At 36.9% G+C, this 12,714-nt stretch overlaps 1 protein-coding gene across 3 annotated transcripts in view; it reads left to right on the plus strand.

Moving 5' to 3' along the window:
- LOC127454132 (raftlin-like) overlaps positions 1-12,714 on the plus strand; it is a 183,156-nt gene that overhangs the window by 106,932 nt on the left and 63,510 nt on the right. For all 3 annotated transcript variants that reach the window (XM_051721113.1, XM_051721112.1, XM_051721114.1), the window contains one exon: positions 5,481-5,684. In XM_051721113.1, coding sequence (XP_051577073.1) covers positions 5,481-5,684 — 204 coding nt within the window. The remainder of the gene's footprint in view (positions 1-5,480; positions 5,685-12,714) is intronic.

Genomic DNA, 12,714 nt, shown 5'->3' on the forward strand with positions numbered 1-12,714 from the left:
TCACCGTTTCAAAAGTATAGCCAAAAGACGTAAACAATATGCATGATAACATGATTTTAGTGTGATACAATCACTTACTACTTTTCTGTGTAAAGTTATGTCATATTACTATGTTGTTGCCATGACGACATAAAGGCATAAACCCTAAAACAACTATTTAAAAAACTTTACAGCTCAAATAATACAAAAGTTTTAACAGAAGATTTAATGTAAGTGTTTTTATAAAACTATAAGCTTCAGATTTCTGTCTTTAAACCCTCAGAAAAATTGGCCCCATTCACTTCCATTGAAAGTGCCTCACTGTAACCTTGATTTTTTCTTTTTTGGTTTGGACGAGTCAAAATCTCTTTTTGTGGTAATCAACATTATGCCACAAATGCTGTCGATTGAGCTTAACATATATTGAACCCGGAATATGCCTTTCATTTTTGGGTGAATCTCATGATATTTCCACATGACATTTCACCCGAGAAAAAAAAAGAAAAATAAATCCTATTTTTACGATCATTTTTTTTTTTTTTTTTTTGCATTGTGACATTATTATCATGACAGTTAAGCATATGTCCTGTCAAAGTGTCGTTCTCATTACTGTAATGCAAAAATGTATGCTGATTTTGATTTTTATAAAAAGATTCTATTACAGTGTTTATTTACTGTAATATATTATTATAGTAATGAGAATCATCATTGTAGAATTGTCATAAAAATAATGTCATAATGCAAAAAATCTTAATGGTCCAAAAAATAGGTTTCAATGAGCACGTTTACATTCATAATCTTACATCGATTATGCTTAAAAAGCCGACAACGTGTGTGGTCATCTAAATGATTTACATTTTTTTTTTTTTTTTTTTTTTTTATGGGGGTAAGGTCATAAACGGTTTAAGCTAAAACTGATCGACATGTGTAGATTTTTTTTAACTTTCCCCCGATTTCACGTTGCATGTAAACATCTTTACCGCCGTTCTTACCAGCTTATTCAATATGTGCAAGTGTTGCGTGCATGACATTACATTTTGGAATCAAAAGCAGAGATCAATCTTATGATTTAAAATCTCATTTTTTTTTTAAAAGCTGATTTTAATTGTTATCAGCGTATTGCTGTGCATGTAAGCACGCTTATTTTCTTCCAGCAAAATATAATGTCTTATTTATTTCCTTTGATTTTGAAGTTAAACTATGACCGGAACATGTACTTGACTGGTTTATTCTCAAAAATATCCTCAAAAGTCAGTCCTACCTTGGTGCTGTAGCCATGCGGTTAGTGCGGGTGCTCCAAAACATTGAGCTGCGGCGCTCATTTGGGCAATGCAAGTTTAAATCTGGCTTGCATTATTTCCTGTCCTTTCCATAAAAGTAGCAACAAGGCAAAAAATGAAATAAAAACAATTCAGTACTACAGTGCGCAACATTTTGAGAATAATGGTTTAAAATTAAAAATTGGTTTAAGGGAAGTGTAATAGATTCACCTGTGTGCCCATCAGATGTACTGCTACTTTATTCAAACTAAGCTGCAATAAAATAACAGTTAATGATTCATTCTTGCTGTGATTTGAGTTGTGAGTGCATTTGGCTTAGAAACCCGTTCAACTTTCTCATTTACTTTGCCTGGTTCTGTCAGAGGAAGTTAATGACTCAATGCAGTCACCAGCAATCTAAATGTTCGCTGCCAGAACTAAAGTGCATCCGTATTTATCTTTCCGGTCAATTTCCCATTAGTTCTAATATAGATCTTAAAATAGGGCAGTTTACGGTGCACACAAAGCCGGGCACCCAAACAAATTCATCTTACACTATCGTAATCCATTAGGTGAACTCTCTTTCTCTTTGTGTCAGATGTAAATTGTATTTTGTTTTCCAGTGAAACATAATCTCGTTTAGGGGAATGGGTGGTCAGTTCTTCCAAGAACGATGGTCCCAAATACTCTCTCAAGATTGCCACTACATCACCTAATTTCCCTAATTACTCACCTCCACTAGACCAGGACACAAGCTAATTAGTTGTTAAGCCAAGCTACAAGCTAATTAATTAAGTGTGAAGGACCACAGTGAACGAGCACGCACTTCTCAGAGCAACAAGCAGTTTCATTTACGCAACTCTGCTGAAAAGACCCATCTATAATGGTTTGCTGGTTTTCCAGACTGTTAGCTGATTTTAGAGGTATTTTGGGCACTTTGAGACCATCTTAAACCATCTTAATCTAACACCATCTTAAACCAGCTGCTAGTCTTAGCTAGTCTCCCAGCTGGTTTTAGAGTGGTTTTGAGCCCTTTCTCCTGGCCAGGCTGGGAGACCATCTTAAACCAGCTGCTAGTCTTAGCTGGTCTCCCAGCTGGTTATAAAGGGGGTTTTGAGCCCTTTTCTCCTGGCCAGGCTGGGGAACCAGCTAAGACCAGAAGACCATCCTAAACCAGCTAAGACCATCTTAAACCAGCTGCTGCTCTACGCTAGATCCCCAGCTGGTTTTTTGCACTTTTAAGCCAGCCAGGCTGGGAGACCATCCTAAACCAGCTATGACTATCTTAAATGAGCTGCTGCTCTTCGCTAGACTCTCATCTGGCTTTAGATGGGGTTTTGGCATTTTTAGGCCAACCAGGCTGGGAGACCATCTTAAGCCAGCTACTTGTCATAGCAGGTCTGTCAACTTGTTTTAGAGGGGGTTTAAGCCCTCTTCTGGCCAGGCTGGGAGACCATCTTAAACCAGCTAAGACCATCTTAAACCAGCTGCTGTTCTTAGCTAGTCTCCCAGGTATTTTTAGATGGATTTTGAGCACTTTTCAGCTGGCCATGCTGGGGGACCATCCTAAACCATCGAAGACCATCTTAAATCAGCTAAGACCAGCAAACCAGCTTTGGCTGGTTTAAGACATTTTTTAACAGGGTAGATCAGGCTTTATGTTGGTTTGTGCTGGTTTGGTCCTTGTCTTTCTTGAAGGACTGCTTAGCCCAGCTGTTTATTGGCAAAATCTCACTAGTGAAGCTGGTTGACAGCATATCTTTCCAGGGGCATTGCTAGACTTCAGTGACATCTGGGGCTTATAAAAATAAGAAGAATCCTTCCTTCCATGACTTAAACAATGACCACCCTACCTGTCAAATAACAATTAGGGCCTATATTAAGTGCACAACACTGACACCGGTTCAGAACTTTATATGAGCAAACATCAGGAGCACAATAAATGGATCAAACACGTTTTTAATTTAAATTGCGGATCAAAGTGAAAATTACAATTTGTCGGCTCATTTGTTCATTGTGCAGAAACTAACGCTAACAATAAAATCTAAGTAATTTAACAATTTAAATTTGCAATTGTCATTTATTATAATATTTTGAGAATAAAGTAAAAATTACGAGAAGAAATTTGAAGCAGTATGAGATTAAAATCGTAATATATTGAGAATAAATCGAAAGGAAAGTGATGTGGTGGACAACAGCGAAGTGGAGCATCTGGGTCTTTACAACTTGGCTATATAACCGAGCTGAATTTGTGGGACGTTTTTGTGAGCACTCTGTTCATGAATGAGGTGTGCATTAGTACAGGAGTTTTCAACATGTGGGTGCCTGTTAAGGGAGGCACGAGATATAGGCTCACACTCAAGTGAAGTGAAAAATAATTGGAACTGCTGTGAAGTCCATATCAAGATATTGTATATGGGAACATCCCTTCTGTTACATTATTGATTAGAGAGGAAAACCCAATAACAATGCTGATCAGGACTGCTCGAATCTGTCTGGTTCTTTCTCCTGAATAAATGTAATTTCCTACATAACCGCTGCAGAGCCGGATCCTAATAACACTGCTGATGCGCCAAAAGACCAAGGATTTCTTTACTGCATAAATCTTATCCTTAAGTATGATTTAACTACGTCCTCCACATCCATCCCTTGCATTAATGAAGCTGCTGGCTCAGCATCCGTTCTATCGTTGTGATAATGACGCTCTGTTTAGCCTAAGATTGAGATTTTTTTTCTCTAATATTTTTACTTTATTCACACAACATACAACTTTATTCTCACAATGCTACGACTTTATTCTAATAATTTGTACTTTATTCTCATATGAAATTTAATATCATAATGCTACGACTTTATTAAGTATTACAAATTTGATCTCATAATGCTGCTTATCTTAATTCTCATAATTGTTACTTTATTCGCAATATTACGACTTTATTATTGAAATCTTTTTTTTTTTTTTATGTGGCAATAAAATGCCATCGTGGAATCACAGTGTAAAGTTAAAAATAACTTTAATTTATATAAACACATCTCGAAACACCTGTGTTGTGTTTCATGACTGTTATTAAACAGTGATTTTTCCTTTTGCTCTGTTGTGCAGATTAAGTAAAATAATTAGACAATTTAATTTAAATTAGACTATTTAAGCGCAGCATTTTAACTCCTCGCACATGACATGGAAATGTGAACCAGCACAAGCAGAGCGCATAATAACTTTATAATAACTTAATAATAACTTTTTTAATTAATTGACTTTAATGTGAGATTTTATAATTTTAAGACCTATGTATTGTGCTATTTAGGCTTATAGCTCACTGTGCTGCTATTTTGAGATGCATTTGAGGAAATTGCATTGCAATAAACACTCTTTATTCACGCGCACGTCTCCCGACTAAACCCGAATAACCAAACAAAATGACTGACGCATGCATTAAAATCTACTTGGTGTGTGGATTGTAAAAAAAAAAAAATGAAGATTAGAAATGAGGCTTATAGATTATATATTTTGAAATAAGGCTTGCATAATAAAACCTCAGTGTCTCTGATACAGAAAAGCTGCACCCCTCTGAGAGATAACAGAAAGCTCCCACACGAGGCGTTCGTAATGACTCGTCTGATGAAATTGAGCACAAACAGCAGGTAAAAGTCAAAGTGCGAACTGTCAATTAATGCAAGTTGGGCTCACTGATCAGAATTAAGTTACATTTGAATCCAGAATTGCAGCCTGCCTTGTTGCTTTTGTACCCTGATGTAATGAACATTAAGCCTTACTTTTTTTTTCCATCACAAAAAAAACATTTGGGGCTGTTAACAAAAGATCCAGGGATTCAGCCCTATCAGCCAGGGTCTAGCTAGGCCGCTGGGTCTTTCTAAGGAAGCTGGTTGATCAAGTTGGTTAATCTAGTTTAGAGGCCTGATAGGGATACCAACACACCAGTATCCAATACTTTGGACCAACATAAGTGCTGTCTTTTAAGGCAGCATCTTAACTGAAATGGAATCTCATGACTAATTTGGAATGCTCTATATTCAAATACCACTCCTTAAGCAAAACACACAGGAGACTCGAGTCACAATTGTCTTAAAATGCTGCCTACTTAGACTGCTCACTACAGTGCCAACATATTCAGGTTACCAGGGAACATTAGGTTTTAATACAAATTTCAGTAAGTTAAAGAAATTGTTCATCCAAAAATGTAACTATTTTCATTTAAATGAATGTTTCTGTTGTGTCCACAGGAGCCGAGCTCTTCGGGTTGTTTAACTACCCCGGTCATCGTGAGGGTCAGCTGAAGTACTACACAGTTAAAGTGCCTCTACGAGTGCAGCCACAGGGGCAAGGAATCTGCACTTTAGAGGCAAACTGGCTAGATCACATGACTCAACATTTCAACAACGGAGCTTCACTGGTGGACGGATACTTTCATCTGGCCACTGACAATGGTGAGAGTTTTCACACTCAAGCTTCTGCCTCTTAATACACTGGTTAATTTCTTTAAAGAAGCAGACATTTCCTTTAGTTCATACTTGATTTTGTGCCATTTCTGTTAGCTAAACATATAACAGTGCTACCATGGTTCAGTGAATGATGGTATGAAATGCTCATAAATATAAGGGAGACGATATACCAGTTAAAATGATATTCCGGTAGAAATGTGTCAACCAGTACAAATTTTCTAGTATCATTTATATTGCGGTTATACAAAAGGCGCCACATGGTACAGAATAGGGATGTGCAAAAGTAATAGATTAATCAAGTACTCGTTCCACTTTAAATATTCGACTAGTAAAAAGACCACTCGAATATTGCAGTTTGATTTTTCTATGTGCCTTTGCTGCTGTGGGCAGCAATAAAACCACTTCTGTCACCTAAATCTTGTTTTTAAAACTCGATGCGTGACGTTGTTAAAGGAATAATTCACCCAAACAGAAAATTCTTTCATTATTTAAAGTGATTGTATCGCTTTAGAAAACTTGGAATGTATGTGTGTAAGTGCGTGTTGCACCGCAATTTTTAAATAAGAAAAACAAGTTAAAAGGCTGAAGTTGAATTCTAAAATTCAAGTAATTGATTTCTCGTTTTTGTGTGTTAGAGTGCTCAAATAAAAAATTACTCGAAATGCCCATCCAGTATACCAGTGTTCATCTCTTCTAAACTGTCTATCTATATAGGTATATACAGAAAAAGTCCTGCAATGTAATTAACTAAATCTTGCCTTTATTTAGTTATTTTGTGTTTGTTTGTAGGCAGACCTAAACATTTTAGTGAATAGTAGGCTCGATTTAAATATTGTTTATTTGTTTTTGCGTCTTTTCTATAATCTCCTGAATCCTGATTATTTTATTTTTCTCAGAGCCGCTGGGTTCAGTGTGAGCCATGCGGCAAAAATAGGCTCTGTGCCGAAACTATCCGCTCACTGCCTTGTCTGGGACGCTTTAGGACGCGTCACGATGTGACTCATGCTTGCAATGTGAAGGGTGTAATCTGTTAACATGAGCGCCGAAATGAAAATGCGCTGCTCACGGAGGATATGTGGAACCAGCCCAAGGTACCTAAAATGATTCCATGGTTGTCCAAAAGTAAACACTATATTACCATGTTTTTTCCATGGTATACTTTTATAGTTATACCATGTTAGTTTTAGTAAGGGTTATATATTAAAAAGTAGTGATAGACTGAGATATCAGTTATGCACATTAATCAATATTTGGCCATTTTGAGATATTAAATATTATAAATTAGTGCTGTCAGTCGATTAAATTTTTTTTTTAATCGCAATTAATTGCATACGGTTTTTAGTTAATCTCGATTAATCACAGATTTAAAAAATCTTATGTGGTGAAATTCGACACTATATACACTCACTGGCCACTTTATTAGATACACCTGTACATCTACTTACTCATGCGATTATCTAATCATCCAATTGTGTGGCAGCAGTGTTATATATAAAATCATGCAGATATGGGTCAGGAGCTTCAGTTAATGTTCACATCAACCATCAGAATGGGGAAATATTTGATCTCAGTGATTTCGACCGTGGCATGATTGTTGGTGCCAGATGGGCTGGTTTGAGTATTTCTGTAATTGCTGATCTCCTGGGATTTTCACACACAACAGTCTCTAGAGTGTAAAGAGAATGGTGCCAAAAACAAAAAAACATCCAGTGAACGGCAGTTCTGCTGACAAAAACACCTTGTTGATGAGAGAGGTCAACGGAGAATGGCCAGATTGGTTCGAGCTAACAGAAAGGCTAAGGTAACTCAGATAACCCCTCTGTACAACTGTAGTGAGCAGAATAGCATCTCAGAATGCACAACATGTCGAACCTTGAGGCGGATGGGCTACAACAGCTGAAGACCACGTTGGGTTCCACTTCTGTCAGCCAAGAACAGAAAACTGAGCCTGCAGTGGGCCTACCATCTGTGTAGCTCAGCAGAAATCCAGATTTGTCAGACCAGGCGATGTTTTTCCAATCATCTACTGTCCAGTTTTGGCGAGCCTGTGCCCACTGCAGTCTCAGTTTCCTGTTCTAAGCTGACAGTAGTGTTACCCAGAAGGGTCTTCTACTGCTGTAGCCCATCTGCCTCAATGTTCAACACGTTGTACGTTCAGAAATGCTTTTCTGCATAGAACTGTTGTAACGTGTGATTATTTGGGTTACTGTCACCTTCCTGTCAGCTTGGACCAGTCTGGCCATTCTCCTCTGACCTCTGTCATTAACAAGCCGTTTTTGCCACAGAACTGACACTCACTGGCAGTTACAGAAATACCCAAACCAGCCCATCTGGCACCAACAATAATGCCAATAATCGAAATCACTCAGATAAAAATGTTTCCCCATTCTGATGGTTGATGTAAACATTAACTGGAGCTCCTGACCCATATCTGCATGATTTTATACATTACACTGCTGCCACACAATTGGCTGTTTAGATAATCACATGAATAAGTAGATGTACAAGTGTACCTAATAAAGTGGCCAGTGAGTGTATACTTCTTTTCTTGTCAAAATTCATTTATTTCCATCTTAGGAAATAAAACAAAACAATAGGTAGCAATATAATGCTTTATTAACATTTTCTAAACAATATAAAGACAATGCACTAAATGTGCCTTACATAGGCTGAAAAATGTGTGCTTGTTTTGTATATAGGAGAAAGTGTAACAGTCAACTAGCGTGTTACGACAGTACAGCCCATAAAATGTCTGTGGGACTGCCGCGTTATGCTATTTTTTTTTTAGCTTAGCTTGTAGGTTCTCCTTGGTAGAAGGGCTCTGGTTCTGTGGCGTATGCGTCAGTGTAATGACACCGGATGGACACATTACAAAGGTTCCGCCATTCACTCCAGTGTTTATGCTCTATCAACAGTAAATGCGTTAATCGCAATAAAGAAAAATGTATGCATTGAACTTTTTTAATTAATTGCATGTGTTAATATGTTAATTCTGACAGCTCTATTATAAATATAAAATGTAATACATAAATATGTCAATAAGTAAATAAATGAATAAATATTTAGATATTATAAATATAAATAAATACGGTTCGGTTTGTATCACGGTTTTAGGGTCACGGTAAACACGTACAGTATATATATATATATATATATATATATATATATATATATATATATATATATATATATATATATATACAGGTGCTGGTCATATAATTAGAATATCATCAAAAAGTTGATTTATTTCACTAATTCCATTCAAAAAGTGAAACTTGTATATTATATTCATTCATTACACACAGACTGATATATTTCAAATGTTTATTTCTTTTAATTTTGATGATTATAACTGACAACTAAGGAAAATCCCAAATTCAGTATCTCAGAAAATTAGAATATTACTTAAGACCAATACAAAGAAAGGATTTTTAGAAATCTTGGCCAACTGAAAAGTATGAACATGAAAAGTATGAGCATGTACAGCACTCAATACTTAGTTGGGGCTCTTTTTGCCTGAATTACTGCAGCAATGCGGCGTGGCATGGAGTCGATCAGTCTGTGGCACTGCTCAGGTGTTATGAGAGCCCAGGTTGCTCTGATAGTGGCCTTCAGCTCTTCTGCATTGTTGGGTCTGGCATATCGCATCTTCCTCTTCACAATACCCCATAGATTTTCTATGGGGTTAAGGTCAGGCGAGTTTGCTGGCCAATTAAGAACAGGGATACCATGGTCCTTAAACCAGATACTGGTTGCTTTGGCACTGTGTGCAGGTGCCAAGTCCTGTTGGAAAATGAAATCTGCATCTCCATAAAGTTGGTCAGCAGCAGGAAGCATGAAGTGCTCTAAAACTTCCTGGTATACGGCTGCGTTGACCTTGGACCTCAGAAAACACAGTGGACCAACACCAGCAGATGACATGGCACCCCAAACCATCACTGACTGTGGAAACTTTACACTGGACCTCAAGCAACGTGGATTGTGTGCCTCTCCTCTCTTCCTCCAGACTCTGGGACCCTGATTTCCAAAGGAAATGCAAAATTTACTTTCATCAGAGAACATAACTTTGGACCACTCAGCAGCAGTCCAGTCCTTTCTGTCTTTAGCCCAGGCGAGACGCTTCTGACGCTGTCTGTTGTTCAAGAGTGGCTTGACACAAGGAATGCGACAGCTGAAACCCATGTCTTGCATACGTCTGTGCGTAGTGGTTCTCCCCCACATTTTTGAATGGGTTTTGTTTCACAATCCTCTCCAGGGTGCGGTTATCCCTATTGCTTGTACACTTTTTTCTACCACATCTTTTCCTTCCCTTCGCCTCTCTATTAATGTGCTTGGACACAGAGCTCTGTGAACAGCCAGCCTCTTTTGCAATGACCTTTTGTGTCTTGCCCTCCTTGTGCAACATGTCAATGGTCGTCTTTTGGACAACTGTCAAGTCAGCAGTCTTCCCCATGATTGTGTAGCGTACAGAACTAGACTGAGAGACCATTTAAAGGCCTTTGCAGGTGTTTTGAGTTAATTAGCTGATTAGAGTGTGGCACCAGGTATCTTCAATATTGAACCTTTTCACAATGTTCTAATTTTCTGAGATACTGAATTTGGGATTTTCCTTAGTTGTCAGTTATAATCATCAAAATTAAAAGAAATAAACATTTGAAATATATCAGTCTGTGTGTAATGAATGAATATAATATACAAGTTTCACTTTTTGAATGGAATTAATGAAATAAATCAACATTTTGATGATATTCTAATTATATGACCAGCACCTGTATAATAGGGGTATAAAGGTTCTCTGTAAAAAATAAAATGAACCGTACGGTTCTCCACCAACGGTTCGCTAAGCATCGGCGCCGCTGTTCAACTCAAGTTTAATGATGCATCTGGGGCACAAGGTTTGGCAAAGAAAATAAAGCATCAAATAGACATGCACATTTACAACCTCTGCTATTGCACCTGAATGCATGGACATGCTCCGCCTGTGTGTCACGTGAGTCAACTTGATGACATCACAGTTCTGCATGCGTTGTGTGTAGTTGAAAATGGCAAGTGCTTAGCGGAGAAAACGAGCCATTGATAGAGAAGCCCCCTGCGTTATTCAAGTCTCCTGTCTGGGAACATTTTATTTTTTGCAGTCAATTACAACAGCAATGTTCAAAAAACGTTTACAAAACAGGCACTGTTTGCAGACATCGTTCGATGCGAGTCCCATATACTGGTAATACATCAACATATTGTATGATTAATCATTTACACCGACATCACCTGGGGAAAGATAGCACGCGGCGTGCACAGAGCCGCAGGTGAAGCCTGGTTTATACTCGATGCAGCCACTTGTTCGCGAGGTTGCGTGCAACAAAAATAACGCCATCGCGGCACTGCCAGAAGTGCGTGTTGGCATGGCAAGCCCTCATTTTGCGTGGTTGTGCACACTAAAATTTTTCTGACTTGGACGAACAGTGGGCGCAGTGCCGCTTTCAACATCTAGTACGGATACTTCAAGGCAACATTGGCTGAACAGATTGTAAAATACAAGTAGCCTAATAATAGTAATAAAATAAATAAAAAGAGGTGTTTCAAAAGACAAGATCATTAATCTGTTAAGTTAGATAAATCAAATATTTTAACAAATCTTTTTGCTTTATTATTTTTACATAGCTTTACTATCTTATGATAACATTGCAGTTCTGTCAGAAATACATTAAAATTAGGCTTATTTCTGACCATTTCATCTTATGGATAAATAATCTTACATAAATAGAAATAGAAGCTTGTTGCTTTTTATTAAGACTTTTACATTGCCAAAAAAAATTAAGGGCACAAAAAACTAACACAGATTAATGAAAATGAAGTACATTTGCCTTATTCTGAAAACAAGGGCAGAACAAATTTGTGTGCAGATCGTTAGTAAAACAATTATTGTGGAAATTGTCCCATTCATTTCAATTTACAAGCATGTATTTACACACACATTTGTTTAGCTCATGTTTCATGAATATGTCTCAATGAGTTTGTTCAGTCACTGCATGTTAGCATTTCTATAAGAGTTTATATGAATGTAGCATTTCAATGTAAATTTTATAAGCATAAAATATAGGAACGGTGCCTTCAATGTCTTGAGCATTGCTCTTTAGGTTTAAATTATTTTGTATAGTTTGTTTAGAAAACTTTATAAGAATATAAGTTTAAGAAATATTCTATACATTTATTTTAAAAGTGTTTTGAGGCATAAATACAAGTATTTGTCTAGTGCCTTTTATTGAATACTGAATAAAAACAACTAGATTGAAGTTTGACACTTTTATTACAAAAAAATATATAAATAAATAAAATAACACGGGTCAATGAAAATTTAGTCAACACTTTTGAGTGTAAATCTATAGTAAAACCATTCTTGCATAAATTGCCCCATTTAGTTCAGTGGGACAATTTACATAAGAATGCATTCACACACACATTTTTTTATACTCATGTTTCATGAATAAGGCTCAGTGAGTCACTACACTGCATGTATTAGTTTGCATATCTATAAGAGTATATACTGTATGGGTGCAAGCATTTCAATGCATATTTTATAAGTATAAAATATAGTAGAGGTGCCTGCTACACCTTGAATGTTGCAGAAACTGTTGCTCTTTAGATTTAAATTGTTTTGTATAGTTTGTGTGAAAAATGTTTAATACCATAGCATATCTATATGCTTGTATACATTTATAGGAATAAGGTCAATAAATATACTATTAGCGTTTTAAGGCATGATACAAGTATTTGTCCGGTGTCTTAATATAGAATAAAAACAAAACCAGATTGAAGTTTGATGCTTTTATTACAAAGATCCTTGTAAATGTTTTTAAGTCGTTGTGATCTGACATTGTTCTGGCAAACAACTTCTTCTCACTACTGCTTTCTGCTGATTCAAATTATATTTTCTCTGGGCTGCCCCCTGTCATTACACAGAATAGTACAACGGCGGGTATGTCAAGTATAAACGGCTCTAGAATTTGTGGGGGTGCGT

The sequence above is a fragment of the Myxocyprinus asiaticus genome, chromosome 16 (genome assembly GCF_019703515.2).
Source record: "Myxocyprinus asiaticus isolate MX2 ecotype Aquarium Trade chromosome 16, UBuf_Myxa_2, whole genome shotgun sequence".
NCBI lineage: Eukaryota > Metazoa > Chordata > Actinopteri > Cypriniformes > Catostomidae > Myxocyprinus > Myxocyprinus asiaticus.